The sequence below is a fragment of the Panthera onca genome, chromosome D3, assembly GCF_046562875.1.
Source record: "Panthera onca isolate mPanOnc1 chromosome D3, mPanOnc1 haplotype 2, whole genome shotgun sequence".
Taxonomy (NCBI): Eukaryota; Metazoa; Chordata; class Mammalia; order Carnivora; family Felidae; genus Panthera; species Panthera onca.
The window spans coordinates 45226839-45253544 of record NC_138350.1 but is presented as its reverse complement, the minus strand read 5'-3'; the positions used below and the strand labels follow the sequence as shown (position 1 = coordinate 45253544).

General features: G+C 39.1%; 1 protein-coding gene across 2 annotated transcripts; it reads right to left on the bottom strand.

Annotated features, from left to right (window-relative positions):
- On the bottom strand, positions 1–26706 carry RIOK3 (RIO kinase 3). Of its 2 annotated transcripts, XM_060613449.3 has the most exons (14): positions 26369–26706; positions 25611–25728; positions 18927–19042; positions 18178–18323; positions 17976–18083; positions 17652–17761; positions 15921–16064; positions 15135–15262; positions 7571–7768; positions 5748–5907; positions 4255–4335; positions 4079–4168; positions 2632–2739; positions 1–1687 (listed from the first exon to the last, which is right to left on the bottom strand). In XM_060613449.3, exons 2-14 carry the CDS (start codon positions 25713–25715, stop codon positions 1580–1582), a joined length of 1602 nt encoding a protein of 533 aa, XP_060469432.3. In that variant the 5' UTR covers positions 25716–25728; positions 26369–26706; the 3' UTR covers positions 1–1579. The 2 variants fall into 2 exon arrangements, with proteins under 2 accessions (XP_060469432.3, XP_060469433.3); XM_060613450.3 differs by lacking the exon at positions 25611–25728 and having other exon boundaries at positions 26369–26703.

Here is a 26706-nt window from a genome sequence, read left to right as displayed (position 1 = left end):
TTCTAAAATGCTCTCTTCATATTTAATATCTTAAAAAGCATGTTCACAGCACACTCCAAGAATGCCACACAGCAATGGTTTGCTGCTCTTTGTCAAACAGAGTATGTCAGAAAACAAAACAAAAAACTCTTTAAATGGTTCATGGTTTTTAAAATTAGTTCTCTGAAATTTCTGTAAAGCCAATAATCACCACTCATCTAAATCTTTGTTTCAGAGTAGTAAACATTTCAGAAATGTAATGAGTCTATCCAAAATCACACTTCTCTGAAATGCAGTTAAAAGCTATGTAACAGAAACAAAAATAAATATTTTTCTAGAAAGAACATATTTGGCATCTTAAAATAACGTTAAAGAAGCTTTCGAGTGTGAATGATGTTTAGATTTTTACTTTCCAGTACCAGACAGAAAGTTTGGGCTTTCAGTAGCAAAAAGTTTGGGTCTTTGAAGTCAACTAACTTGACTTCAGTAACAGGAGGAATGATTACACTGTAGTTAATGAACTTCAATCCTAACAAAACCAATGTACTTCTCAACTATAGTGTTTGATTTATATAAGAAGTGACATCCAGCCAGTACTAAAAATTATTGAGTGAGGCCAGTTCAAATTGCTTGGTTAATTTGGTGCACACATTATTTTATATATACTCTTCAACATGTGACTATTTAATATTTCTAATTCGTTTGCTCTATTTCAAAATCAATCAGTAGACAGTCTGAATGAAATGTAAATTGAACTTTGTTTCACTGATTTCATTAAAATATGTAAAACATGGTTAATTATATTCCATCGTTCCGGATAATTAACATTTTCATTATAAACACAGAGCAGTTGCACCATGAATTCTACCCTAACCACTTCACCTAAACGTAGAAAAATTTAAAGTTAAACTTAAAAACTCCGAATAGTTAAGAAGTTCTGACATATTTCTCTCTTTCAGAGACCTGTGATGCCTTGTCTTGGATAGGAATATGGAAAAGAAAAATTCAGTTCATATTCCTGATGTAACAATAAACTTCTATTTCTGTCAGTCATTTTACAACCAAATTTCCATTTCTATCACCTACTAAAGAGAAGAAATTTTCCTTTAGAATCATGGTCACAAGCTGGAAAAAGAATTGAGAAGAGCTAGTTTTAGGCCAATAAAATATTTGAGGAAAGATAGAACACAAAATGGGGAGGTGAAAAAAGCAAGTACGTTGTAATAAAAGTCTCCCTTGTAAGGAGAGACTGTCCTTTCCTCCCATGTTTGGAAATGTTACCTAAGTTTTAAAAATTCTCATCAAAACATTTTATGCCACGATTCCTATAAAATCAGGTTGGTTTCAGCTAGATAAGCTGTAGCTGTTAAAGAATTATATTATCCTGTTCATAAGACGAGAGGTAGTGACATTTTATTCTCCCAATGCTGAGCTACAAATTCCACACATCTGGCATATGGGTTACAAGGGGGGAAAAAAGCACAGAAGCACCATTGTACACTCCTCATGTTTTGGTATTTCAAGTCACCCATAACTTCATTTGCCATTGGCAGCTGACAGTCACCACTGTGTAAACAATGGAAAGCAGTGGGTGTTGGTGCTATTCATCATACAGGACTGGTGGACCTCCATCATCTTTCAAAAATGAAGCAGCTTTCCTTCCATTCTTCTGAACATGATCTTCATTCATTTTCTCCAAAGCTTCTATCTACAAAATACATTGAATCCATTTGTCAAAATCTTACTTCACAGAAACCACACTTCAGACTGAACCCGCAGTTTTCTCTTACTAGGTCTTTCCTAATGACACTGGCCTTGAATTGGAATTACAGTATGTGACACATACTATAGCATGACACGTACATGTATGTTTTTTTACTTGATTATATTGCTTGAATTAATACTTAGTATCTTTATCAAGCTAGTAACTAGGATCCTGTGTCTTACTGTGTACTCTATAAAGCTTTCGGGAAACAAGAAAAAGGAAATTCTAATGTTGGTTCAACAACAGTGTAACTCCTACTTACTGAGCAACTGTACTGTGCTAGATGTCAGCTATACCATCTTCCTGTTACTTCTCCTCTGCCCTTATGTTCCAGCACAGCTTGGCCAAATTCAAATACCTAAGGAGTTCTGCAACAGACTCCATAATCATTCTCTGCGTTGGTATACTGTCGGGAATAATTAGCTATTTCACTTTTTAATTTTTGTTCAATTTTAAGAGAACTTCTCCGGAGGCAGGTTTTTTGTTTTTATGCTTCTATAGATCCATACTGTAATTACTGGGTATTTCTAAGGGCAACCACTGCTAACTTTCTATATTCAGTTAAGGGCGGGATGATGTGTTACTGTTTTCTGTATCACCCAGAGTGTCCACCAGCCCACCTCCTCCTTCGTGAATAGAGGCATAGAGGTATACTGGAAATGATCTTATTTGTCCATCTTAATTAAACTGTGAACTCCTTGAAGAAGTGTTTTGCTCTAAGTCTATCCTAGGTTTTAAGCCCAGAAAGGACCAAAACATCTCAAGGAAAGAAAAATCTCTAATTTCGCTTTTGAGAAAACAGAAGAATAAAATGAGCTCTCGGTTTCAGCTATCTACTCCATCCCATGCTTTATTAGCAAGGTGAATAATAGCCGCACACCATTTACCTCAGCTAAGAAATCAGCTTCATTATCTGCTGAGATGTTTAAGCCTGAAACAGCATTAAAGAGTTCTCGTTCACCAAGGGCTTCTTTTACTCCTCCTTTCTGGAAAAACTAGTAGAGAAATATAAATCAGTAGGAGATGTTATAGCAAGGCTCCCTTGGAAACAAAACACAGGGAAGAGTGTACTTGTAAGATGCCAATGAATTCCTTCCATAATTAAAAAAAATTTTTTTTAATGTTTATTAATTTTTGAGAAAGAGAGAGAGAGAGCACAAGCAGGGGAAGGGCAGAGACAGAGGGAGACACAGAATCCGTAGCAGGCTCCAGGCTCCAAGCTGTCAGCACAGAGACCGATGTGTGCCAAATTCACAAACCATGAGATCGTGACCTGAGTTGAAGTCGGATGCTTAACTGACTTAGCCATCCAGGCATCCCTTCCATAATTTTTTTAAAGTTTATTTGAGAGAGAGAAAAAGAGTGAGAGGGAGAGAGAGAGGGCACACGCAACCAGGGGAAGGGCACAGAGAGAGCGAGACAGAGAATCATAAGCAGGCTCTTTGCTGTCAGTGCAGAGCCCGACATGGGGCTCAAACTCACAAACCGCGAGATCACGACTTTGAGCCAGAATCAAGAATTGGATGTTTAACCCACTAAGCCACCCAGGTGCCCCCCCTTCCATAGTTTTCAAACCACAGATTTCCCCATTTCAAGTTTAACTATGCTGTTCAGGTTCTACTTGCTTTTTGTCCTCTGGTACACATACAGGCTGCCTTCTGGATTTAGTTTGTCACAATGCACCTTCCATAGCTATAAACGAGCAGTATATATAAAATTGGGTGGCATTGCTTTGAATGTGTAGACACAAAATATTCACTAAATCCCATCCGTGAATTAAAATCTTCAAGTAGGTTCAGAAATTATTTCCAATATGAAGTTATTCTATCATTTAGAAACACCATTCTTATCTGAATCTGCGGCTAACAATTAGTTTCCTTTAGAAACAGCAAATAAACGTGACCCAAATGTGTGATTACTGAGTTTTACCTTCGTTAATCTGTTTACCTCATAGTGATCAGACAGTGCCACTAAGATGACTACTCTCCTTTTAATGGTAATAACACTGGCAGTCGGCATGTAGGCTTACTAATACCAGCTTCACTTAAAGCACTGTGCATGTATTAAAGGTCTACTTGACTGCTTAAATATCTGCAGTCAAAATAAAAACTTACTCCCTTGCAAATTTAATTCAATAGCCCAAATGTGAGACACGCAATCAAATTGTTGTTGAAAATGAAATCTGACAAATTGATCTTTGTATCCTTATCCTGAAAGCAGTCGGTAACCAAACCCTTCCTTCAATTTCTAAGAATATGACCATTGGACTTATCTTAGGAGAAAAATATTTGAAACTGTTACCTCCTATAAAGAAATATTAGTTTACACGCTTACCTGTGAGACATTCCTACAGTCACGGAACAAGAACTCCAGGCCATGAGGATGAGTTGGTTCCACCGACTGACTGACGTCAATCAACCAGACCTATTTACACGTAGAGCATGTGTTCAGGACACATTCAATAATTTACATCAAGATATTTAGTATGGACAGTAACAAAATGTACTCACCTTCCCAGCATGCCACAGCATGTTATACTCACTGAGGTCGGCATGTACAAGGGTACATTCATTATATAACTGCTGCATCAACTGTGAAGAGGCAAGGCACACATTTAGGGTGTGAGCAGTAATTCTAAGTTACCTATGCAACTAAAATGTCTATGCCAACCAATAATTTCTCGAAAAAGCAAAACTATTTCCTCTTTACTTTGTACAGTCTAAGACTGGGTGGGGGAACTCTAAGACAATGGAGGGAATGAGTAAGACACTCTATTTCCTTGTCTATGTGACAACAACAAGGTCAGGAGATCAAGGGGCAGACCAGGATTCCCACGGGCTAAGAAAGCAGCCATGTTATGGTCACTAACCAGAAGATCTAAAAGCCACTTCCCTTTATAAAAGTGGGTGAAAACTTTTTTCACCTTTTTATACAAAGTAGAAAGTACTTCCTGCCAGACACATTAGGGAAGAGATATTCTTACAAATTAAGTGGCATTACATACTCGTTAACTGATTTTTGACAGTAGAAATAAACATTAATGTTTTATTTCTCAGCCTTGCTAGAATCAAATAGGAAAGTACATCATTCCTTCATCTCTTCCCCAGCCCATAGAATCCAGAAAAATGAACGTGATTTTCCTTTCAGTATTTTCCTATTGGAAGCAGAGAAAGTTGGATCATCTCCCTAGCTCTGTCTTAAAAAATTATTTGGTTAACACTTTCATATTTACATCAGCTACTGTAGGATGTAATGCTTCGTGCAGAGACCACATAAAACGCATAGAAGCTTCTCTATTGAGGAGACTGACTGGCTCATTTGGCCGAGCATGTAACTCTTGATCTCAGGGTTGTGAGGTCAAGCTCCACATTGGGGTGTAGAGCTTACTAGGGGGAAAAAAAAAAAACTACAGAGGAATGACAACAGTATTGGTAACATTTTCCTAAGCTGGGAGGACATCAGATGAATTCAGTTGCTGTCCTGAAGAATAAATGGCTTCAAGATTCCTGACATGTGCCTTCCAACTCTAAGACCTGCACACTCTCAAGAAGCCACTTCCTCCCGTCTTCAGTCGTCCCCAGCATTCTTAAAATGAGGCCAAACCTGCTCCCCACCCACTTCCCAACAACAGGCATTTTCTTAGCTGTTAAGAGCTAGGACATTCAAGAAGGCATACAAACTAACGAGGCATGGCATCTGCTAAATGTGGAAACGTCAACTTCTATTTAATATACTGTTTTGTGAATAACAGCTTCATGCTTCCATGTCACTAATGCTAACCAATGAGCGTTTGTGGACTCCTTAGGTCTACGATTTTTCTAAAGTGACTCAAGACAGCAGCACATTGATATGAAGACAACTCTCCAATGTTAATATTCCTTTACAAACTTCAGTCTGTCCTTGTTACATCACCTTAAAATAGTACTATTTTAGGAAATTTTTAAGGTTTAAACAAAATATTTTTAAAAGGTGGCATGTAAATGCTGTGAAAAGCACAACTTACATGAAGAGTTTGGTAGTAGGCTTCTTTCATTTCTTCACTACTGAGCTTTACTTCTTTTAATTTAGGGGCTGGAACTTGATCATGGCCAATAAAAGACATAACTAAAATGTGTTTCTTGAGTAGTACAACTGTTGGACAGGGAATTCCAGCTCTCTGCATTCTACACAGAAAGAAATAATTCAGGATGTAAAAATTAGGAGGAGAGAATATCTCACTTATTCAACAAATATCTAACAAGGGCCTGCAATGAGCTGGTACCATGTTCTACTCAGGGGGTGGGAGGTGCAGAGATAGTAAAACAAAGCCTCTGCCCTTACAGAGCACATGGACTGCTAGAAGGCACAGACAGGTGAGGAGACAATGCTGTGTGGCACATGCACTGGCAGAGGTGTGGGTAGGAGCTATAGGAGCACGTGGCATCAGGATGGCTTAGTGTAAGAACTGGGTGAACAGGAATTAGCTAGATTAAGACAGTGTGGGGGGCATGCTGGTCTAGGGCTGGAAGCAGCTGTGGAAATGCATGGAGGCATTCAAGAGCACGGTCCATCTGGGGAATGTGTATCGATCAACACAGATGATCTTGAATGAGAAGAAGGGCAATGTGGGTTGAGGTTACAGGTGGGCCTCACATCAGAAAAGGCCTTTGAACACTAAAGGCTATAGGGGCTGTTGAAGAATTTTAAGAATGGCAGGGATGAGATCTCAGAAGTGTAGAAAAGAGACTGGTGGGCGGCAACACCTCTGAAGAAATTATCCTATTTAGACGTCATACTAAGTAGAAGAATTCTGCTACTAATAAATATGAATAATTACAGTTGAGAGTAAACATCTCTAGAAAAAACTAAAATTAAGCTTTTAATAGATTAAGATATGAAAAGTTTTATTAATGAGAAAGATTATTACTATGTTAGTTGGTTGACAAAACTAACTCTTTAATTGCTTAGGGAACTGAGGAACAAGTCTAATAAATTAAAACAAAATGCAATTTGGTCAGACTCTGCCCCAACCAAATTAACAAACATTAGATGTAATAAACATTTTCTGAAACAATTATTATTTATAATAAGCTTAATTGGAAGCTGAAAAAAGACAGCATATAGACATATGACAAAATGTCTTAGGCAGAAAATGACTTTGTTTCCCTCAAACTTTACTGAGGAAAGAAAAAAGAAAACAGCTTATTCATCCCAGAAGTATGAATTTGGGGCATGCCTGGATGGCTCAGTTGGTTAAGCATCCGACTCCTGGTTTCAGCTCAGGTCATGATCTCATGGTTCTTGAGTTTAAGCCCCACATCGGGCTCTGAGCTGACAGTGTGGAGCCTGCTTGGGATTCTCTCTCTCCCCCGCTCCCCTGCTCATGCTCCCTCCCTCTCAAAGTAAATAAATAAATAAACCTTTTAAAAAAGTATGAATTCAGGTTATATACAGGGTAATATTTTCTTACAGAAAGCCTCATTAAACACTAGAATTTCGGGGCGCCTGGATGGCTCAGTTGGTTGAACGTCCAACTTCAGCTCAGGTCATAATCTCACGGTTTGTGAGTTCAAGCCCCGCACTGGGCTCTGTGCTAACAGCTCGGAGCCTGGAGCCTGCTTCCAATTCTGTGTCTCCCTCTCTGCTCCTCCCCTACTTGCACTGTCTCTCAAAAAATGAATAAATATTAAAAAACAAAACAAAACAAAACCCTAGAATTTCAAGGCCTTCCATAATTTCTACAAATAAATTTAAAAGCAAGCATGACTTTTTTTTTTGCCTGGCTGGTAAACCTAATACAGAAAGGTAATTACCCTAGATAACTTCTAGCACAGTGATTTTCTTTACCTTGTGAGATTGTGCATTTCTTTTTCTGCCCACATGCGGATGATCTTACGTGGATTTAGTTTACTGAAGCGATCTTTAAACCTGAAATCATCTTTAATATATTTGTCACGATTCTTAAACTCATTAAGGGTTGTTTTAAATACCTTGATGGCACATTCTGTAGGTATAACTTTACTATCTTCCTTTTCATCTTCCGTGCTAAGTGGAAAAAAAAAAAAATTAAGTCAGTGTAAGTTGCCAGCTCAGAAGTAAAACAATTTCAAAATAAAAAATCTATGATACAAAAGTAGATCTAACTCATCTAAGAATGTCAAACCTTGGTGTTTTCAAGTTTGGGGTCTTAATAATTAGGATTTGATTTCTTAAATAAAACACTTTCAAATAAATTGCCAACCAATTTTCAATAACCCATAATAAAATAACCTTTCTTAATGACAATGGAATCAAACTTAAGGAACAACAAAAACATAGATGCTTTAAAATAGGCTACAATCTACCTGGGATGGTTTATAGGCAAAATTCAATAAAAGCAACAAAACAGAACAGCTTTTTAAAATGTCTCTTTCACTTCTAGCAGATAAAAAGGTAAGCAAAGGGGTCCTTGCCCTATGAATATGCAAGGAGGGGCGTGAGACAATACAAGAAGTACACGAACAGGACAGGTCGCTTTGGATTGGGAAGGCCAGGCAAGGCTGCAGGATATTAGGTGGCAACTAAACAGATGGGTAGGGTATGAACAAGCACTGTCACAGTATTATCACAAGCAGAGTTGGAAACCATAGGACATGTCTGAGGAATAATAAACACTATAGTTAAGACTTGGCCGGAAAGAGTAAACGAAAGAAGTCAGAGTTAAGGGACAAGATGGAGGCAGATGTGTGCAGAGCCCTGCCTGCCTGGGTGAGAAGCCTGGATGTATTTCCACAGGTGGGAGGAATCATCAAGGGCTTCACACACTTCATGAAGATCAAGTCAACGATAACGTCAAGATGGAAGGGGGCAGAAGAGTCCAGAGGTGTGGAACCTACTTAGGACGCTAATGTAATGCCCCTCAATAGTAAGCCAGTGAAGACTTGAAACACTGGTGGTGGCAGTGTAAACAAAAAGGAGGACAGAGAGAGACACAATATTTACCTTTAAATATGTGAAGGGATGTTAATCTGGAAAAGAAAGGAACTGTATCTCCAGAGGATAAACTCTAACTCAAACTCCCAACCTCTTCCTTCTGTACTATATTTTCCCAGCTGATTCCTCTTCTGCCAGTTAACCTCAGAAGATCAGAGTTCTCCAACTGCTTCTCCTTCTGCCTTCTCTACCTGGGGAATTTCATTTAGCCCCATGGCTTTAAATATTATCTATCACAGGTAACTCCTACATTTCTACCTCTATCCTGACTCTCTCCAGAACTTCAGGCCCATTTACCTGACCCCTACTTGAATCACTCGGATGTCTAGCAGGCATCTCAAACTTAACAAGTTCAAAACAAAATTCTTGTTAACTGCACCCTAAACTTGCCTTTCTTCACACTCTCATCTCAGTAAATGGCACCACCCAGCTGCTCTAGCCAAGAATGTACCCTCTCACACCCATCTAATCCAACAGCACACACTGTTGACTCTTACCTTCGAAGCACATCCCTATGGCCTCCTATTCTTCCTTTTCACTACACCTTCTCAGTCCAAAACCACTGTTCTCTCTCATTCAAACTACAATAATTTAAGGGACCTTACTGCTTCTTCTCTTACCCTCTTATCATTTATTTTCCACACTACAGTCTGAGTAATTTTTCAAAACAAAAATCAAATCATAGCTTTGGTTCCCACTGTACTTAAAGAGGGGGCTCCTTACCCTGGATGAGAGGGTCCTACCTGATCTAAGCTGTTTACTTCCCAGCTTCCTCTCTCCCCTTCACAACTGTGCTCCCAGCATGCTGGCTTTCTTATAGGCTCTCAGAGATACCAAGTTTGTGCCTGTCTTAAGCCATTAGCACTAGCTATTCTCTAGTCCAGAATGTTCTTCCACCTGATCTCTATACTGCATCCTAGATGCCATTCAAATTTTAGCTTAAAAAAATTGTTTTTAATGTTTATTTTTGAAAGAGACAGAGGGAGAGAGAGAGAGAGAGAGAGACAGCACAAGTGGGGGAGGGGCAAAGAGAGAGGAGACACAGAATCTGACGCAGGCTCCAGGCTCCGAGCTGTCACCTCAAAGCCCGACAATGGGGCTCGAACTCATGAACCGTGAGATCATGACCTGAGCCGAAGTTGGACACTTAACCAACTGAGCCACCCAGGCGCCACTCAAATCTTAGTTTAAATGTCACTCTATCAGATAAGTCTTCCTGTTCTACTAATAAAAAGAAGTCAACCAGTTGCTATGATGTCACCATATTTACCTACCATAACACATATCTGATGTTTTTTTGTTGATTTATTACTGTCTTGGTAGGGGATCGGGGTGGGGAGGAAGTACATCCTATCAGTTCACAGATCTTCCTCATACCATTCATGGCTATAGCCCCACTACCTGGAAGAGTACCTAACACATATTAGCTGCACAAATATTTGGGAATGGATGATTTAGTTTTCAGGAGACAGATTAGAGATTCTACACCAGAAAGAAATTCCCAGTTTAAAGGTGTTATAAACACCTCTAGATTTTGAGATAAGCTCCCTGTCACTGCAACAGTTTAACTATAAGGAAGATGAGACCCTATCAAAAATACCACTGAGGGGCCCCTGGGTGGCTCATTGGTTGGGCAACTGACTTCGGCTCAGGTCATGATCTCACAGTTTGTGAGTTTGAGCCCTGTGTCCGGCTCTGTGCTGACAGCTCAGAACCTGGAGCCTGCTTCAGATTGTGTCTCCCCCTCTCTCTACCCCTCCCCTGCTCACGCTCTGTGTCTGTCTCTCAATAATAAATAAATGTTTAAAAAAATTTAAAAAAAAAATACCATTGAGGAGATTCCCTATTCAGAAGGTATCTAAGATTCTAACTTACAAGATTCATAAACTTCCTTGTTTCTTAGTAAATTACACATCCCTCTGTCTAGCTTTTAAGGTCCTCCTTACCAATTTCCGGTTTGCTTACGTGGTTTTATACCCTGTTACCTCTAAACATACATTTTCTATTCTCATTGTCAATCTCCTCATTGCCTAAACTTGAAGCCTCCCATTTCCAGCCCTTTTATTCGTTTAAAATAATTAAATATTGCAGATAAAGCTGAAGTTCCCTTTGTTTACCACGCTAGGTAGTTTTATTCCTTATTTCTTTATTCCTCTCCAGAGGCAATCACCATCATGAACAGTATCTTCCTACTCTTTCTAAAAAATATATAAATACTCACATACACAAGCATCTATGTTTAAAAATCCATGTATATTATTTTCTGTATAACTTTAAAAGTTTAACAGATGGTATACTGTAAATATTAAGCAATTAGCTTTTTGCACTCAACACCAGGTTGTTGTTGGATTTTTATGGGGTTTTGGCTACTGTTTACAATCCAGGTTGAGATCTAACTTCATCATGACCTCTTCCCTGAATGCGAATGGCAATGATACTGTTCTGTTCACTATTCCTATCCTGTATGAAGTCTCACTTGTGCTGCATGAAAGGGAGATATGACGAGGACTTGCAGTGACCTCTAGAAGTTGAGAGCAGCCCCTACCTACCTGACAGCCAACAATAGAGACCTAAGTGCTACAGCGGCAATAAACTGAACTGTGCCAAGGGAAGAGGACCTGAGCCCCAGAAGGGAATGCAGCCCCAGCTGCCACCCAGAGTAGCCCTGAGAGACCCTGAGCAGAAAGCCCAGCTAAGCCTCGCTCGCTGGAACTTCCAATCAACAGAAACTAGGAGATAATAAATGAGTGTTGTTTTAAGCTGCTAGTCTGTGGTAATTTGTTATATAGCACAGAAAACTAAAAACTTTAGAAGCATTTACTCTCAGGGCACCTAGGTGGCTCAGTGAGTTAAGCATCCAACTCTTGGTTTCAGCTTAGGTCATGATCTCAAGGTTAAGTAAGTAAACACATAAGGCTCTGTGCTAACAGCGTGGAGCCTGCTTGGGATTCTCTCTCTCCCTCTCTGCCACCCCCAACCTCGCTCTCTCTTTTGCTCTCTCCCTCTCTCAAAAATAAATATTAAAAGAAGTATTTACTCTCTCTGTCTCAAAAATAAATAAATGTTAAAAAAAAAATTAAAAAAAAAAAAAAGGGGCACCTGGGTGGCTCAGTCGGTTGAGCATCCGACTTCGGCTCAGGTCATGATCTCGCGGTCTGTGAGTTTGAGCCCCGCGTCGGGCTCTGTGCTGACTGCTCAGAGCCTGGAGCCTGTTTCAGATTCTGTGTCTCCCTCTCTCTCTGACCCTCCCCCGTTCATGCTCTCTCTCTGTCTCAAAAATAAATAAACGTTAAAAAAAAAAAATTTTTTTTTAAAAAGTATTTACTCTCAGTTGTAGAAAACCAAACACTCTCTAGTTTCGCTAACTTACAAATGCGCAAGTACAGATTACAATACCAATTCTACCAGAAAGAAAGAGAGATCATTCATTATCATTGGGTATAATGGAAAATAGATAAAGGATAAACAAAGCAGTTGACAATAAAAAGGAATACAAATGGGTATAAAAGCACTTCCAAAAATGTACAACCTTAATTATAGACAAATGCAAACCAAAATATCAAAATAATACTTTTCATCTTCTACACTGACAAAAAATTACGTTTGATATTACTAAGCATTAATGAGGATGAGGGAAACAGATTCATACTGCTGCATAAGTTAATTGACCTTCTCACAGGGCAATCTGTCAATACCTACTGACGTTTATAGAATGTACAACAACTTATTTGATTTGACTGACTCATAGGGGAAATCACATTTGTCCTGCCAGTAAAATGAAACTATAAACACAAATTCAGGATTTCTGGCCTTTGGTGTGACATACAAGAAAAAAAATTTTTTTTAATTTTTAATAAATAAAAGATATGCTGCTTGCTACAATAGCCAGCTGGTATTCTCCATTCACTGAGGCATTCCACTATTTAACAAAAAGGGAAAAGAATGCATACAGTCTTTGCCCCAGCAATTTCGGAACTAGAATTCAGCTTAAGAGGGGCGCCTGGGTGGCTCAGTTCTTTAAGCGTCCAACTCTTGATTTCGGCTCAGGACATGATCTCACAGTTCATGAGAACAAGTCCTGCATCAGGCTTTGCACTGACAGCATGGAGCCTGCTTGGGATTCTCTCTCTCCCTCTCTCTCTGTTCCTCCCCAACTCATGCTCTCTCAAAATAAATAAACTTTAAAAAATGTATATATTTGCAAAAGCACACCAAGGTAGATGTACAAAGATAGTCCTACCTGTGTACTCTATTACATAATTCTCTTTTATCAACCGTAACAGTTATTGCTATAATGTTCTCTTCTTGGCTATGCTATAAGCCCATTAACACACTGTAATGTACTGCTATAAAAATGGGATGGTATGAGCTTAGAAAGATCTAAGATATATTAACTGAAAAACTAAGATCTTGAATAGAGAATATAATCTCTTTTGTATAAACAAATTAAGGGATACATGCATAAAAATTCCTGGAAGACTAAACTAAAAACTGTTAAAACATAGTGGTTATCTTTGAAGAAAAGATCTGGGTAAGGAGAGTTGGTAAGATGAAGGCTACTTTTCATTTTAGCCCTTTCTGTAGTTTTAATTTCTACCATGAGTAATCTCCCATTTTAATTTGTGTCATTAATTTATATTTGGTCTTAGGCAAACCTTAAATAAAATTTGGGAAGAGGGCAACGAAGTTTAAAGGAAGAAATAAGTTATTTATTAAGATTAATATTACCAGGGGCCCCTGGGTGGCACAGTCAGTTAAGCATCCTACTTCGGCTCAGGTCATGATCTCACAGTCTGTGAGTTCGAGCCCCACATCAGGCTCTGTGCTGACAGCTCAGAGCCTGGACCCTGCTTTGGATTCTGTCTCCCTCTCTCTGCCCCTCCCCTACTCATGCTCTGTTTCTCTCTCTCTCTCAAAAGTAAATAAACATTAAAAAAAAATTTTTTTTAAAGATTTCTACCAGACATTGTCAAATTTATGATCTCATTTATCACCACAAAAATCCTATGAGGTAAGGGCCAGGTTTTTTTGTTTTAAGTTATTTATTTACTTTGAGAGAGAGCTGGTAGGGACAGAGAGAGAGCGAGAGAGAGAGAGAGAAAGAGAGAGAATCCCAAGCAGGCTCCACACTGCCAGAGTGGAGCCCAATGCAAGCCTCAAACCCACGAACCATGAGATCATGACCTGAGCTGAAATCCAGAGTTGGACGCTTAGCTCCAACCCATGCCCGGGTAAGGGTCAGTTTTTAAACAAAGTTTAGTAATCTGCTCCAGATCACATGGCTTGAAAATGTTGAGCTATTTTACCCTAATATTCATTTTTATCCTTTTCATTTTTAAACTTAACAGTATAATTCAATATGTGATTACACATGTATGTCTCATCTAGAAAGGAAGATTAAATACTTAAGAAAAGCAAAGGCAAGGACTTGACCAATAATCATTTGAATCCCCTTAAGTACACAGTAAATACATTCTGAACCTAAAAAGAGTTAGAAATCTGTAATCTATTTTAATGTTTTTGTTTGTAAATATTATTAAGGTAAAGGAATAGCTGACGTGTAGTGAACCTTGTTGGTTGACTTCAATGGTCAGTGACCAGATGATTTTACATTCCTGGCTTAAGCACAATCTCTAAACAGGCTCCACTTTAAAAAGTATCTTCCTTCTTCATGTTATTCTTGACTCATCTAAGCCCTTGTAACAAAAGTGAAGTGGGTAAGATCTAAATAGTGTAAGATCTTTACAAGACGTTTCCTTAAATGATGCAAGAATTTTTTTTTTCTTTTTCTTTTAACATTTATTTATTTCTGAGAGACAGAGACAGAGCACGAGCAGGGGAGGGGCAGACAGAGAGGGAGACACAGAATCAGAAGCAGGCTCCAGGCTCTGAGCTGTCAGCAGAGAGCCCGATGTGGGGCCCAAACCCACGAACCACGAGATTATGACCTGAGCCGAAGGTGGTCACTTAACTGAATGAGCCATCCAGGTGCCCTGATACAAACATTATTTAAAGTTGGTATTTCTTAAAGGATCAGAGTTACAAAGGCAAGAATCAGTAACTGATCTAAGCATATCCCACTCAAGCTGGTATGAAAGGGCCCCGTAGTAAAAAGACCATGGGTTTTGAGACAAACCCAAGTGCAAACTTTGCTCTGTCACTCACAGCAGCCTGTATGGGATAGTATGATAACAATAATGTAGAAAATATATATACATAGAAAAAAGACTAAAGAAGTCTATACAAATTGGTTAATGGTTATTTCTGGATGGTGAGATGAGGATGATTGCGTTTTTCCTTGTACACTCCTTATATTGTCTAGAGGCTTTCTACATTACCCTGCTTGCCATGTAGCACTGATTTTGTATAAATCCATTAATATAGGGAAGAATGGGCTAAGATTTTATTGACATGATGGTACTGCATTTTGCTCATTTACCTCCCGCCATATGCATGAAAGACAACAGATTCCTTTCCTGTACTAATACAGCCAGTGATTGTCTCCAACATTCCAGAGTTGACCATTTTATACATAAGTAAACGTGTCTTAGGATCAACTGCTTTTTCCTGCAAAAGATAAAGCGCTATAAATGAAAATGACTGGTAATAACAAAACATTTTCTGAGCCATTTCTAGTATCCAACATTCAAAACATATACTTTTTACCTTTATAATTTACCTAGATGTATATATAACAGGCTCCTAAAACTGTGCTGTCAAAATACAATTTACCTCTATAAGAACTCAGTGCCTCTGACAGTGAATATCTAAAAGAACTACTAAAAATCAGACACTAGGTTAGTCAAAATCTTGTTTTATCTTTAAAATTTAAATAGCTGCTAGTGTAGTTACTATTGTTTTTGTTAAGTTTTACAAATCACTTTATTCTCAAGATATTAGATACTATCTTCACTAACATAAAACATGAGAGATTAAGTTATTATAAATGTCACAGTATAACAGAAACCAATTTTTTCAATCTTAAAACATTCATATTCGAATTAATTATGACCACTAAAATGTTAGTTTTGAGTAAGTGATTAGTAACTGCTACATCAAGTCTGAAAAGTCAAGCAGCAAAGCTACTCGGGTTTTATTTATAACTCTGATTTGAAAAGTCAATCTCACGGAAAAAATATCAAACATGGAAGTTTTGTTTCTTCCCCAAATATGAAGTTTTCTAATATGAACTTCCCATCAAAGAAAAACATGTAAGAACACTTACTGCAGTAGAATGCTCCTTTTTCTCATGCAGGCGGGCACTCCGACGTTCTTCTGAGTAGGCATGTTGTTTTAAAGCATTGAAAACATGGTTTGATAGTTTTAAATCCATTCCAATTCCATCTCCTACCTGAAACCCAGGTGCAAACTACCAAAAAGAAGAAAATTAGCATCTGAATACTTTAAACCAGGGATGGTAATAACAAAAAAACTACAGTACCAGTCTTTACTTGGAACAGGTTTCTTACTCAATAGGTGATTAGCCTACAAAAGCAGAACCTATAGGTATCACAGAAAAAAAAACAAAAAAAACACCTCACTAAAAAACACAACAGGAAGGAGAGCAAGGCTTTTTAAGAAAAGCACAGAAAATACTGAATCACATCTAAAAACTAAGGCATTTCTGCATATGCTTTGCACCTTGCTTTTACATTAGACAAAAGACACATTATATTTTGAAGGCTACACCAAATCTTACCAAAGAAATACAATCTTATAATGAATTATTTTTGAGAAGTGGGTTAGTATACAGCTAGCTCCGCCCACACCATGACAATTATGTTCTAGAGCTGCCACTGTCCAATATGGTAGCCACTAGCCACATGTAGAAATTTAAAGTTAAATAAATTAGGGGAGCCTGGGTGGCTCAGTCGGTTGAGCGTCCCACTTCAGCTCCGATCACAATCTCGCAGTTCGTGAGTTCGAGCCCCGCGTTGAGCTCTGTGCTGACAGCTCAGAGCCTAAAGCCTGCTTCAGATTCTGTGTCTCCCTCTCTATGCACCTTCCCCGCGCATGCTCTCTCTCTGTCTCTCAAAAATGAATAAACGTTAAAAAAAATTGTTTTAAGTTAAATAAATTAAAATTAAATTAGAAATTCAGCTCTTCAGCTGCATCACCCAAATTTCAAGTGCTCAACTGTCGAATGTGGTTACTATTAGTTAACATGGATATAGAATATTTCTATTATCAAATAAAATTCTACTGGGGAGGGTTGTTCTAGAGTCAGGTCTGGCCTATTTCTAGAATTTAATAATCAGTTTACAGGGTGCCTGGCTGGCTCAGTCAGTGCAGCGTGTTACTCTTGATCTTGGGGTTGTGAGTTCGAGCCCAACTTCGGGTGTAGAAAAAAAAATTAAAAGAAAAATTTAAATAAATAAATAAATAAAGGTTACTTAACAAGTATTTGTGTTCTAAAGTCTAAATGTTTTCTATTAACCACAATATTTATAAGAGAAAGTATGCTAATTTTTCTTCTTTTTTCTATTTTTTAAATTACATTTTATTTCTGATTTTGCAGAGGTAGTTCAGGCACAAAGTAAAAAAATTCAAAAAGTATAAAAAAGTATGATAGAAAGTATTTCTCTCTCCCATTCCTATCCCCCAATCAACACTGTTCTCTGTTTCTTGGGGGGGGGAGGGGGGGTGCTATTTTATGGAAAATAATATGCTAAAAAAGAAATACACTACTTTCATAATAACTATTTCTTAAATTTAGAATCAATACAAATCAAACCAGTTTTCTTAATATTGTTGTAGAATTTTATTCTCAGATCCATTCTCACTATGTCTGAGTTTTCATGGTACTGCTATATTATTATCTAAAACATCTTTACATCCATCCTTATGAAGGATATTTTTAGAAATTTAAGATATTGTACTTATTTAGAATCCCATGTTTTTTTAAACTTATACCAATAAAACTCTTGATTGACAGAGAATACTTCCTGTAACTTACATTTTCCATTCTGGCTGTATTCTTTCTCCCACATACCACTTCATCATGTTTGGTGGTGATGTCTTTTCCTTTTCCAATAAAACCCTTTTTGGGAGTAGGAACTGGTTTTGCTAAAGGCGATTAAGACAAGCCAAGTTTATGTAAAAATAGCAAAGACTACATTGCTACATTCAATATTGTTTGAAAAGATATTTGAATCTAATAAGTTACAAATGAGATTCAAAGAGAAATGTAAAATATAAGGATCCACTGGAAATCTTAGTCTTCCTCTGTCCCTGTCCTATACCCACCCCCCCACTCCTCAGGAAATAAAAGCATCAATACCTGGTATGTAGGGATCATCACGAGTGTCTTGCCAGTCCACCTCATCCTCAGAGCTATCACTGTCTTCATAAGGATGCACTTTTCGATAATTTTCAAAGGAAATGGAAACTTAAAAAGGCAAAAACAGTTGAAGATGTATTTAGGAGCACATTACAAGCATTTCTTGCCACACAATGGAGTTGTCTTAATAAGGTCACAGTACCTTTGCTATCTCCATTGAATTTTTTTTCTTCACGCCTAAGCTGTGCATCATATTCTCTGTCAAATTCCATCTGTAGCATCTGGGCCAGCATTAGGTCGCTGGAAGTGTCAGTGTTTTCTCCAGTAATAAATGGTCCTTCAGCAACACTATTCAAAATAAGGCAAGAGAAACTAATATAATGTGCTTGTGTAAACAGATGCAATGGATTATGAGAGTATCTTTTCACTGTTACAAACTGTACTGAAGAAGCAATGGGAAAAACTTGCCCAAATCATTCACCTTCTGTCCAGCTGCCCTCTGACCAATGGCAGGCACTTGTGAAAGCACCAACTAGGATTAAGAGAGCTACAAGAGAAAGCTAAATGGACTATAATAAAATCCAAACTGACACTCAAAATTCATTTGTTCTGTGTTCTGGAGAGAAAGCATATATGAAAAGATAAACTATAAACATTTGATCAAAACTGTATCCTACTTCAGTATTTGCTAATTTGGAGATCATGTGATTCAACTATTGTAATAACTAAAACCCAGAGAAACAGGGATTTGCCCAAGACAGCACTGACAACTAATTATAGAATCAGAACCAAAACCCAAATATCGGAGAACTCCCAGTATGGTGCTCTTTCTACTGCGCTGCTTTTCAAAATGTTATTTCTTAATCACTGGCCATGACAATGACTAATCAAATCCTCAAACCTTTATAATAAGCTGCTAGACAAAATAGATTCTTTGTAAATTTTACTTACGCAACTTCAGGAAAAGCGGCAGCTTCTTCTTCTAACTGCAATTCTTTAGCCAGCTGTTCACTCATTACATCAGCCAAAGAACAAGATATTGTGTTTTGAGGGGTAGCCCATGGACACTATTTAAAGAAAAAGAAGGGGTTAATTCATAGTAATGAAAAGTACCTTCCAAACTTGAAAATAAGGCTATCTTTTGAGAATTAAACTAGTTAAAATCAATCCAAAATAAAGAATTACCTACTTATAGAAATCATCGTGGGGCACCTGGGTGGCTCAGTTAAGTGTCTGACTCTTGATCTCGGCTCAGGTCATGATCTCATGGTTCGTGGGATCGAGCCCCACATGGGGTTCTGAGCTGACGGCATGGAGCCTACTTGGGGTTCTCTCTCCCCCTCTTTCTCTGCCCCTACCCTGCTCTCCCTCTCCCTCCCTCTTGAAAGAAAGAAAGAAAGAAAGAAAGAAAGAAAGAAAGAAAGAAAAGAAAATTATCTTAAAAGTAAAAAGATCTCCCTTCTCAAACCTAATCAAGGATAAATGTAAACTACATTTGCCAAAAGCACTTTCTAACCTGTTTAGTAGGTGTGTCCCTTTTTTTTTTTTTTTTTTTTTGGTAGGTGTGTTTTTTTAGTTGAGGAGAATACCGGGCTATGATAGCATCACCCCACTACCTAATGAGTTCATATAACCATCCTTGTTCTGATTCCATGCTCATCAAATAATCTTCTGCTTTTAATCTGGCTTCCCATGTAGATTTCCTCTCTCTCTTTTTTTTTAAAGATTTTATTTTTAAGTAATCTCTACACCTAAGGTGGGCTCAAACCCACAACCCCAAGACCAAGAATCTCATGCTTTACCGACTGAGCAAGCCAGACACCCCTGTAGATTCTCTTTTAGGAACAGACTATACCAACTAGCACTATTCAAAGCCCACTTAGAAGTCATACCTCATTCTAATTTAAGGGGTAAGTCTTCTACATGTCAAAAGTGTGTGTCAGCCCCTCACAAGACATCTGGGGATATGTTAAAACAAAACTAACAATGACAAAGAATAAAAACTACATTTCTGAACTATAAAAACTGAGAAGCAGTCTTGAAACAATACCACTGCAACAAAGCAATATCCTGTGAAACTCTTCTTGGACAATCAGCAAGTTGGCCTTTCTCAATGACATCACTATCTCAGCCCTCTTGAAATACAAACCATAACTTTATCTTACAATTCCTAATTTTTGAGAAGGTAAGCTTTGCTTAGCGGCAGATGATCACATTTGATAATCTAGTGATTAAACCACTAATATTGAATAACATGTCTAAATCTTTCTTGAACTGGCCCAGCTTTCTCTGTCTTCCTTCTGAGATTCTACTCCAAGGCATCACCCACCCATCACCAGGCTACTCTAAGACAGTCCTAACTAATCTTTCTGCTTCTAGTCCTGCTTGTTTCCATTTTCCATACCACAGCACAATGGCTTTTCTAAAATGCAGATTTGATTAGTTGAGTTTCCTTACTTACAGCTCTTGATTGTTCTAATGTTTCCCACTGCCTTTAGGATAAAGTCCAAACATACCCCTTCACTACTGCCAAGTGTCTAAATTAGAATATAGCATATGATGGGTATCTGTTTTAGCCACAACACTTTCAAATCAAGTTTAGGTCCTCCACCTGGCCTATGACCCTTGTTCAGGTTCCTTAACATTGAGATTCAGGAATTGGTTCAGGTTGTTAGGGTAAAGCTCTAACAGGTGATAGATACCTATTTATGCCTAGGTGAATCAGAATCAAGTTTTATCAAGTCTTATCCTGAGATTAATGAGATGCAGCAGGCTCCCAGCACATACCTATACTAGCCTACTGCAGAATTATTCCAGCCTTACATAAAGCCAGATGTGGACAGAATAAAGGAGGCTTCCTCAAGGTCTGGTGTGACTTTTAGTCACTCAGATCTTATCAGCAATTGAGCACTCTCCTGGTGAGGATTTTGAGGTCTGGAATCTTGAAGTTTTCTATAATCTGGAGAATACAGCTCTCTTTGCCACATGACTTCTGCTGACTTCCTTCTGAATCCACTAGGTAGAATATATAATGCTGCCCCCTAACCTAGAAATGCCTGGTATGATCAGTTTCAAAGTCCAGGTTCCAAAAGGTAAATGATTGTATCCTCTAACTCAGATCTGTCAACCACATTTTGCAATGACTAACAGCAGAATCACAGACAACATTAGAATATTCACTGTATGTGAATCATTTGCCTAATATACATAACTTACATAGATTATTCGAGACACAGCAACTGCATAATTACAACATCACCCCCATTTTATAGATTTAGAAACTGAGACACAGAAAGGTTTTTTTTAACCCCAAATAACACTGCAGATGGAAGTGCTGAGATTTGAACTAAGGCAGCTTTTGAACTTAAGAAGCCACCCTCAGTATTTTGCTATACTGCTTCCCTAATCACCCTGTGTTGGAATGTGAGAAGCAAACCTCTGTACTGCCTGCAGTAGGAAATCCAAATTCCTCAACGAGGAATGCTCTTCACAATTTCACCTACTTTATCTTTCCAGTCTCAACTCTTACCTACCCTATGCTCTAATAACAATAAGCATATGCTAATTATGGCATACTTTCACCCCTCCATACCTACACACATGCTCCTCTCGGTATATTTTCCTCCTTCTCTATTTGTCACCAACTCCATAAGGCTCTCTCAATTTCATCAGACAAAACCAGATCCTTGCCTTTGTGTTCCCGTACCACTGTGCACACACTGTAGGTCAGGACCAATGACTGTATTAATGTATCAGCCACAATACAACATGAGCCCCTTGAAGGGCAGGGTCTTCTCATTCTCAGAGCCCAGCATACAGCTTCAGACATAAAGAGACACTTAGGTATTCACTGAATAACATGTGCCAAAAAAACCCCACTGGAAATATTTCACAGAACTGCCAGGCTGTCCCCAGGCTGTAGAGGTGTGATACCTTTCTACACCTCTACTATTCTAACATCCCTTTCTCCATCTTGAAATCGGCCCCTCTGGCTAGCCACTTCTGGTGCTTCTAGCTGTTTGTCGGCAGTCAATTAATTTTATAAGATGTTAAACAACGTATTATCTGACAATTTCTCAGAAGAGGCAATACCGACAGGGGGTGACTTTATTTTGAGGCAGAGACTGACTTACACCCAAAAGATACTGAACCAGAAAAAGAAACAGAGAGAGACCACAGAGCACCAAGATATCCTAATTGCCCACTCCTACTGATCTTGCTCCTTGAAGCCTTGTACTCTCGAGCTGTACTCCCCTTCCTTGTACCTCTACTGACCAGCTCAGCTGGGCTGACCCACACCAGGGCAACTTCCATGGGTAAAGGTAAATAAGGCTTCACAAAGGTTGCCCAAATTCCTTAAATCCAAATTCCTCAAACTAGCAGTCAAAAGGCCTCCATAAAAATTTTTGGGCTGTGTGAGGGACAGCTGCCAGACAGGGGGCAGTCCTCCACAGGCACAAGAGGTTCATCATCTCAAGGGAGCCTCTGATAATTTACCGGGGGCTCCTCCTATGCATGGGCACTACAGGGTGTATAGAGAGGAATCCTCTGTCATCATCTTGTGACTCCTCGATAAATCAAACACCCTCTGTGAATAGAGGAACTTTGTAAAATTAAATAATAATAATAATAATAATAATAATAAATTTAAGGAGATAGAGAGAAAAAGCCCTCCATAATCTTGCTGCACCGTCACTCTCCAATGTCCTTTCCCATTATTCCCTTCGTCAACATAAACTCCCCACAGCATCAAGATCTGATGAGAAACCCCACACAACCTTTCCTAGTTATAGTTAGTCATTCTGCTCTAAACATGACATGTATCAAGGCCTTAACCAGCTCTCTGATTCTTTCTTTCCTGTTTGCTGAAGGCCCCTGAGACTAGACCGGTTTTCCTCTCCTCTAGGAAACCCACCACTGCTCTGTGGAGTTCTTTATAACTACCACATTCTTCAACACCAGGATGGCTGCAGATTAGAAGGAAATTATCCCCATTTCCTTCTAGCTCACAAAGATGCACCCCTAGCTGCTCATCCTGCAGACAATTGTGGGGAAGAATCAAGTAAATAAAAAACAGCAAACATGAAGGAGGCACGTAATAACAAAAATCCAATTCTCAACTTGAAGCAAGCCAAGAGAATCATAACCCATAGGAAGGTCTCTTTTTTGCCCATGCAACTAAGAGATACAATCTAGATAGAACACTTAAGTAGTAATTTTACATCTAAAGACAAGGGTCTATGGAAAACATCATCTGAGTTTATACAACATTAATTTTTTTTTTAACTTTTAACGCTAGAGTACTTTTAGATTTACAGAAAAATTGCAAAGATGGCATAGAGTTCCCAAATATCCCATACCCAGCTTCCCCTGTATTGGTATTGTATATTTGCCATCATTAATAGACCAATATTTATATACTTGATTATTATTAACTGAAGTGCATACTTTATTCAGATTTTCTTAGTTTTTCTGTAACGTCCTTCTATTTCAGAATCGTTAATCAAGCCAGCACACCATATAACATCTAGTCAGCATGACTCTTTGGCTGGGAGTTTCTCAGACTTTGTTTTTGATGAACTTGACAGTTTTCAAGAGCCCCATGAATTAATTTTTCACAGTTCTCTTTCCAACAGAGCTACACATTTCCTCACTTTTACCTACAGTTTGCCAATTCTCCCTTCTTGGAATATCCATTAAAAATTCTTTGTCTATATAATACCAGTTAGGCATTTTATAACTGGCACCCCCAAGACCCAGGGGGAGGGGTCCCCAAGACTCTTTCAGGGTGTCTGTGAGATTAAAATTATTTTGTACTAAGACATTCTTTGTCTTTTCCACTCTTATCCTCTCAAGCATGGAGTGGAGGGGGGCCTGAGTGGTTCAGTCGGTTGAATGTCTGACTCGATTTCAGCTCAGGTCGCTGTCCCAGTGTCGTGAGATGGGAGCCCTGAGTCTGGCTCTGTGCTGAGTGTGGAGGCTGCTTGAGATTCTTTCTTTCTCTCTCTCTCTCTCTCTCTCTCTCTCTCTCTCGCCCTCTGCCCCTCTTCCTCTCTTTTCTCTCCCTCTCCCTCCCTCTCCCTCAAATAAAGAGTGTAGAGTGGAGTTTTCCAGTCTACATCAGATATGGTAATATCACTCTGATGGCTCCTGGAATGTGTACTTGTATATTCTTGCATTTTCCAAAATTTTCTAAGGTAGTAGGTTTAGGATATAAATGTGCATTTTTATTTAAGATTTTTTTAAATGCATATTTATTTTCATGTGAGAGAGTGTGCGAGAGAGTGCACAGAAGCAGGGTTGGGGCAGAAAGAGAGAGAGACAGAGGATCCGAAGCAGGTTCTGTGCTGTCAGCAGAGAGCCCAGTGCTGGGCTTGAACTCATAAACTACAAGATCATGACCTGAGCCGAAGTGAGGATGCTTAACTGACTGAGCCACCCAGGCGCCCCTAAATGTGCATTTTTAGAGATTAATTCAGCTTGTTCTCAGTACATCTATGTGCTCGTTAGCCATCTTTGATTATACCTGCTATAATCTACACATCTGTAAGAACATAATTTCTTCATATGCTTCAACTAAAGCATACACAATAGAGTAAAAGAAAAAAGGTCTCCTATTAAGTCAGATATTAAAGAGATTTGCAAAAATACAAAACAATACTATACCACTAATTTTTGTTTGTTTGTTTTGGAAAATGAAGGGAGAGGTTACATATAAAAATGCTGTTTGTATTAACACATAACAACTTTTATATCACTTAATAAAAACTTTTCGTATGTCTGTTTTAATTTCTGATATAACAAATATCAATAGATGTAACCAATATAAGCAAAAATTCTTTGGGGTTCTCAATGATTTTTAAGAGTGTAAATTGGTCCTAACCAAAAAGTTTTGGGAATTGCTGGCCTTTGACATTTTTTCCATTTTTCAAGACCTTCCTCAAATCTCTACCTCCTCCACTAAGCTTTCTGTAATTACTTAGGTCTTCCAAGCAGTTAGAGGAGAGGATTAAGAAATACCTGCAGCATCTAATTTTTACCCTGTGAAAATGCTGTCTTCTCAGCAGAACATCAATAAACCCCCGGATTATTTTTTTTGTTGAATGATGACACTGAAACTTTCTATTTCTGATGATGTATCCTTAAATGAAAATATGATAACATTTTATTACTGAATTAGTTTTCTAAATGAAATTTGTTCTGACATTATGTATTCTGATCAAAGTTTGTCTCATTTGGCATTTTTATCAGCCATTAGGTGCTTAACTGGAGGAATTTAACATGTAAAGTACACATTTATTTGTATTAGGCTACTGATTTTGTCTTTTTATGTCTACTGATCTTGGCCTTGTAAACACGGCTTAGAAGGAAAAAAATTACACAAAATAACATGTAGATGTAACCACATCTGCCAGTGGATTCTCTTAATTCTCCCTGCAGTTGTATCAGAACTTTCATAAAATTAACTTTAATTAAACTTTCATACTTTTCTGAATAGCGAATTATTTCCCCTTGCTCTGTTAAGACCTAGCCTAAAGATCTAACAAACCGAGTGACCCTCTGCACGGAACAAATATTCCGTGACAGCATGTGAAAAACAATTAAGAAGCTATAAAAGTTGGATTCCTTCACAACCTTAATTTGAGGAACACAACATCGCAACTGAAGCACTCTTGCTTTCAAGCAAATCCTCAACAAAGCGGCAGAAGAGTCTTTTCCTCCTTCTGATGAAACTATCATGCAGAGGAGCAGTCTGAAAACCAGAAATCAAACGTGAAATAAACGTAATAGTTGGCCACTACAGGAAAAAGCTTAAACGTTAAAACCCAGACAGATAATGAGAATTCATAACCGCTTTGACAGTATGCAGTGTACGCGAGTATTAGTTTGAGGGAGGAAGGTGCGCCTGGATTTACCATTTATTTACTACTTCAAAACCAAGAAACTGACTAAGAGGGAATAACCGCATTTGTCAACCTAAGGAAACAGCTGCCTAAATGGCCTTTCTTCGGTCGGGCTTTCTGTGCAGTATTCGGGCTGACTCACTTGGCCCGTGACAAACAAGATAGTGCTTGTTTTCCCTCAAACGTCAGAGTTTCTAAGTCAGCCCAGCCAAATATTTGCTACCGAGGTTCACAAATCAAGGTGCAGATCTGGAGAGAGACCAAACCGCCGAGAGTGGCCACTGGCAGACCCGGCCACCCTCCTAGCCTCCCCCATCCCACCCTGGCAGCGCCGCCCCCCGTCCCCACCGTCCGAGGTCGCCGGGGTCCCGCTCAGAACTTCCCCAGTCGCCCGTGGAGCCGCCTCCGTGCCTGTCACCCTCTCCGAGCATTCCGGGAGGGCCAGCCCGGGTGACCAAGGCAGGTGCGTCAGCCGCGACCGCCACTCACCTTGCTGGGTCCCCAGGCCGCTGCGGGCCCGGGCTCAGGCGATGCCACTCCGACCAGATCCATGTTGGAAAAGAAGCCAGAGACGAGAACAGGGAAGACAGGTGGCAGGACCGGGATGCAGCCTCCGCCGAGGAGACAGGCGGCAGGACTGGGGTGACGGGCTGCTGGTGCCGGAGCTGAGGTGACAGATGGCGGCGCGGCCGCGTCCGGAACTGGCTTTCTTCTCTTCCGCCCTCTCCGCTGGGACCGTCGCTTCTGATAGGCCGCCCGTCCGGGGCTCCAGGTTTTGCCTCGTTTCCCCGCCCCCGGCAGGCCGCACTTCCGGCCGCTGCCCCTGT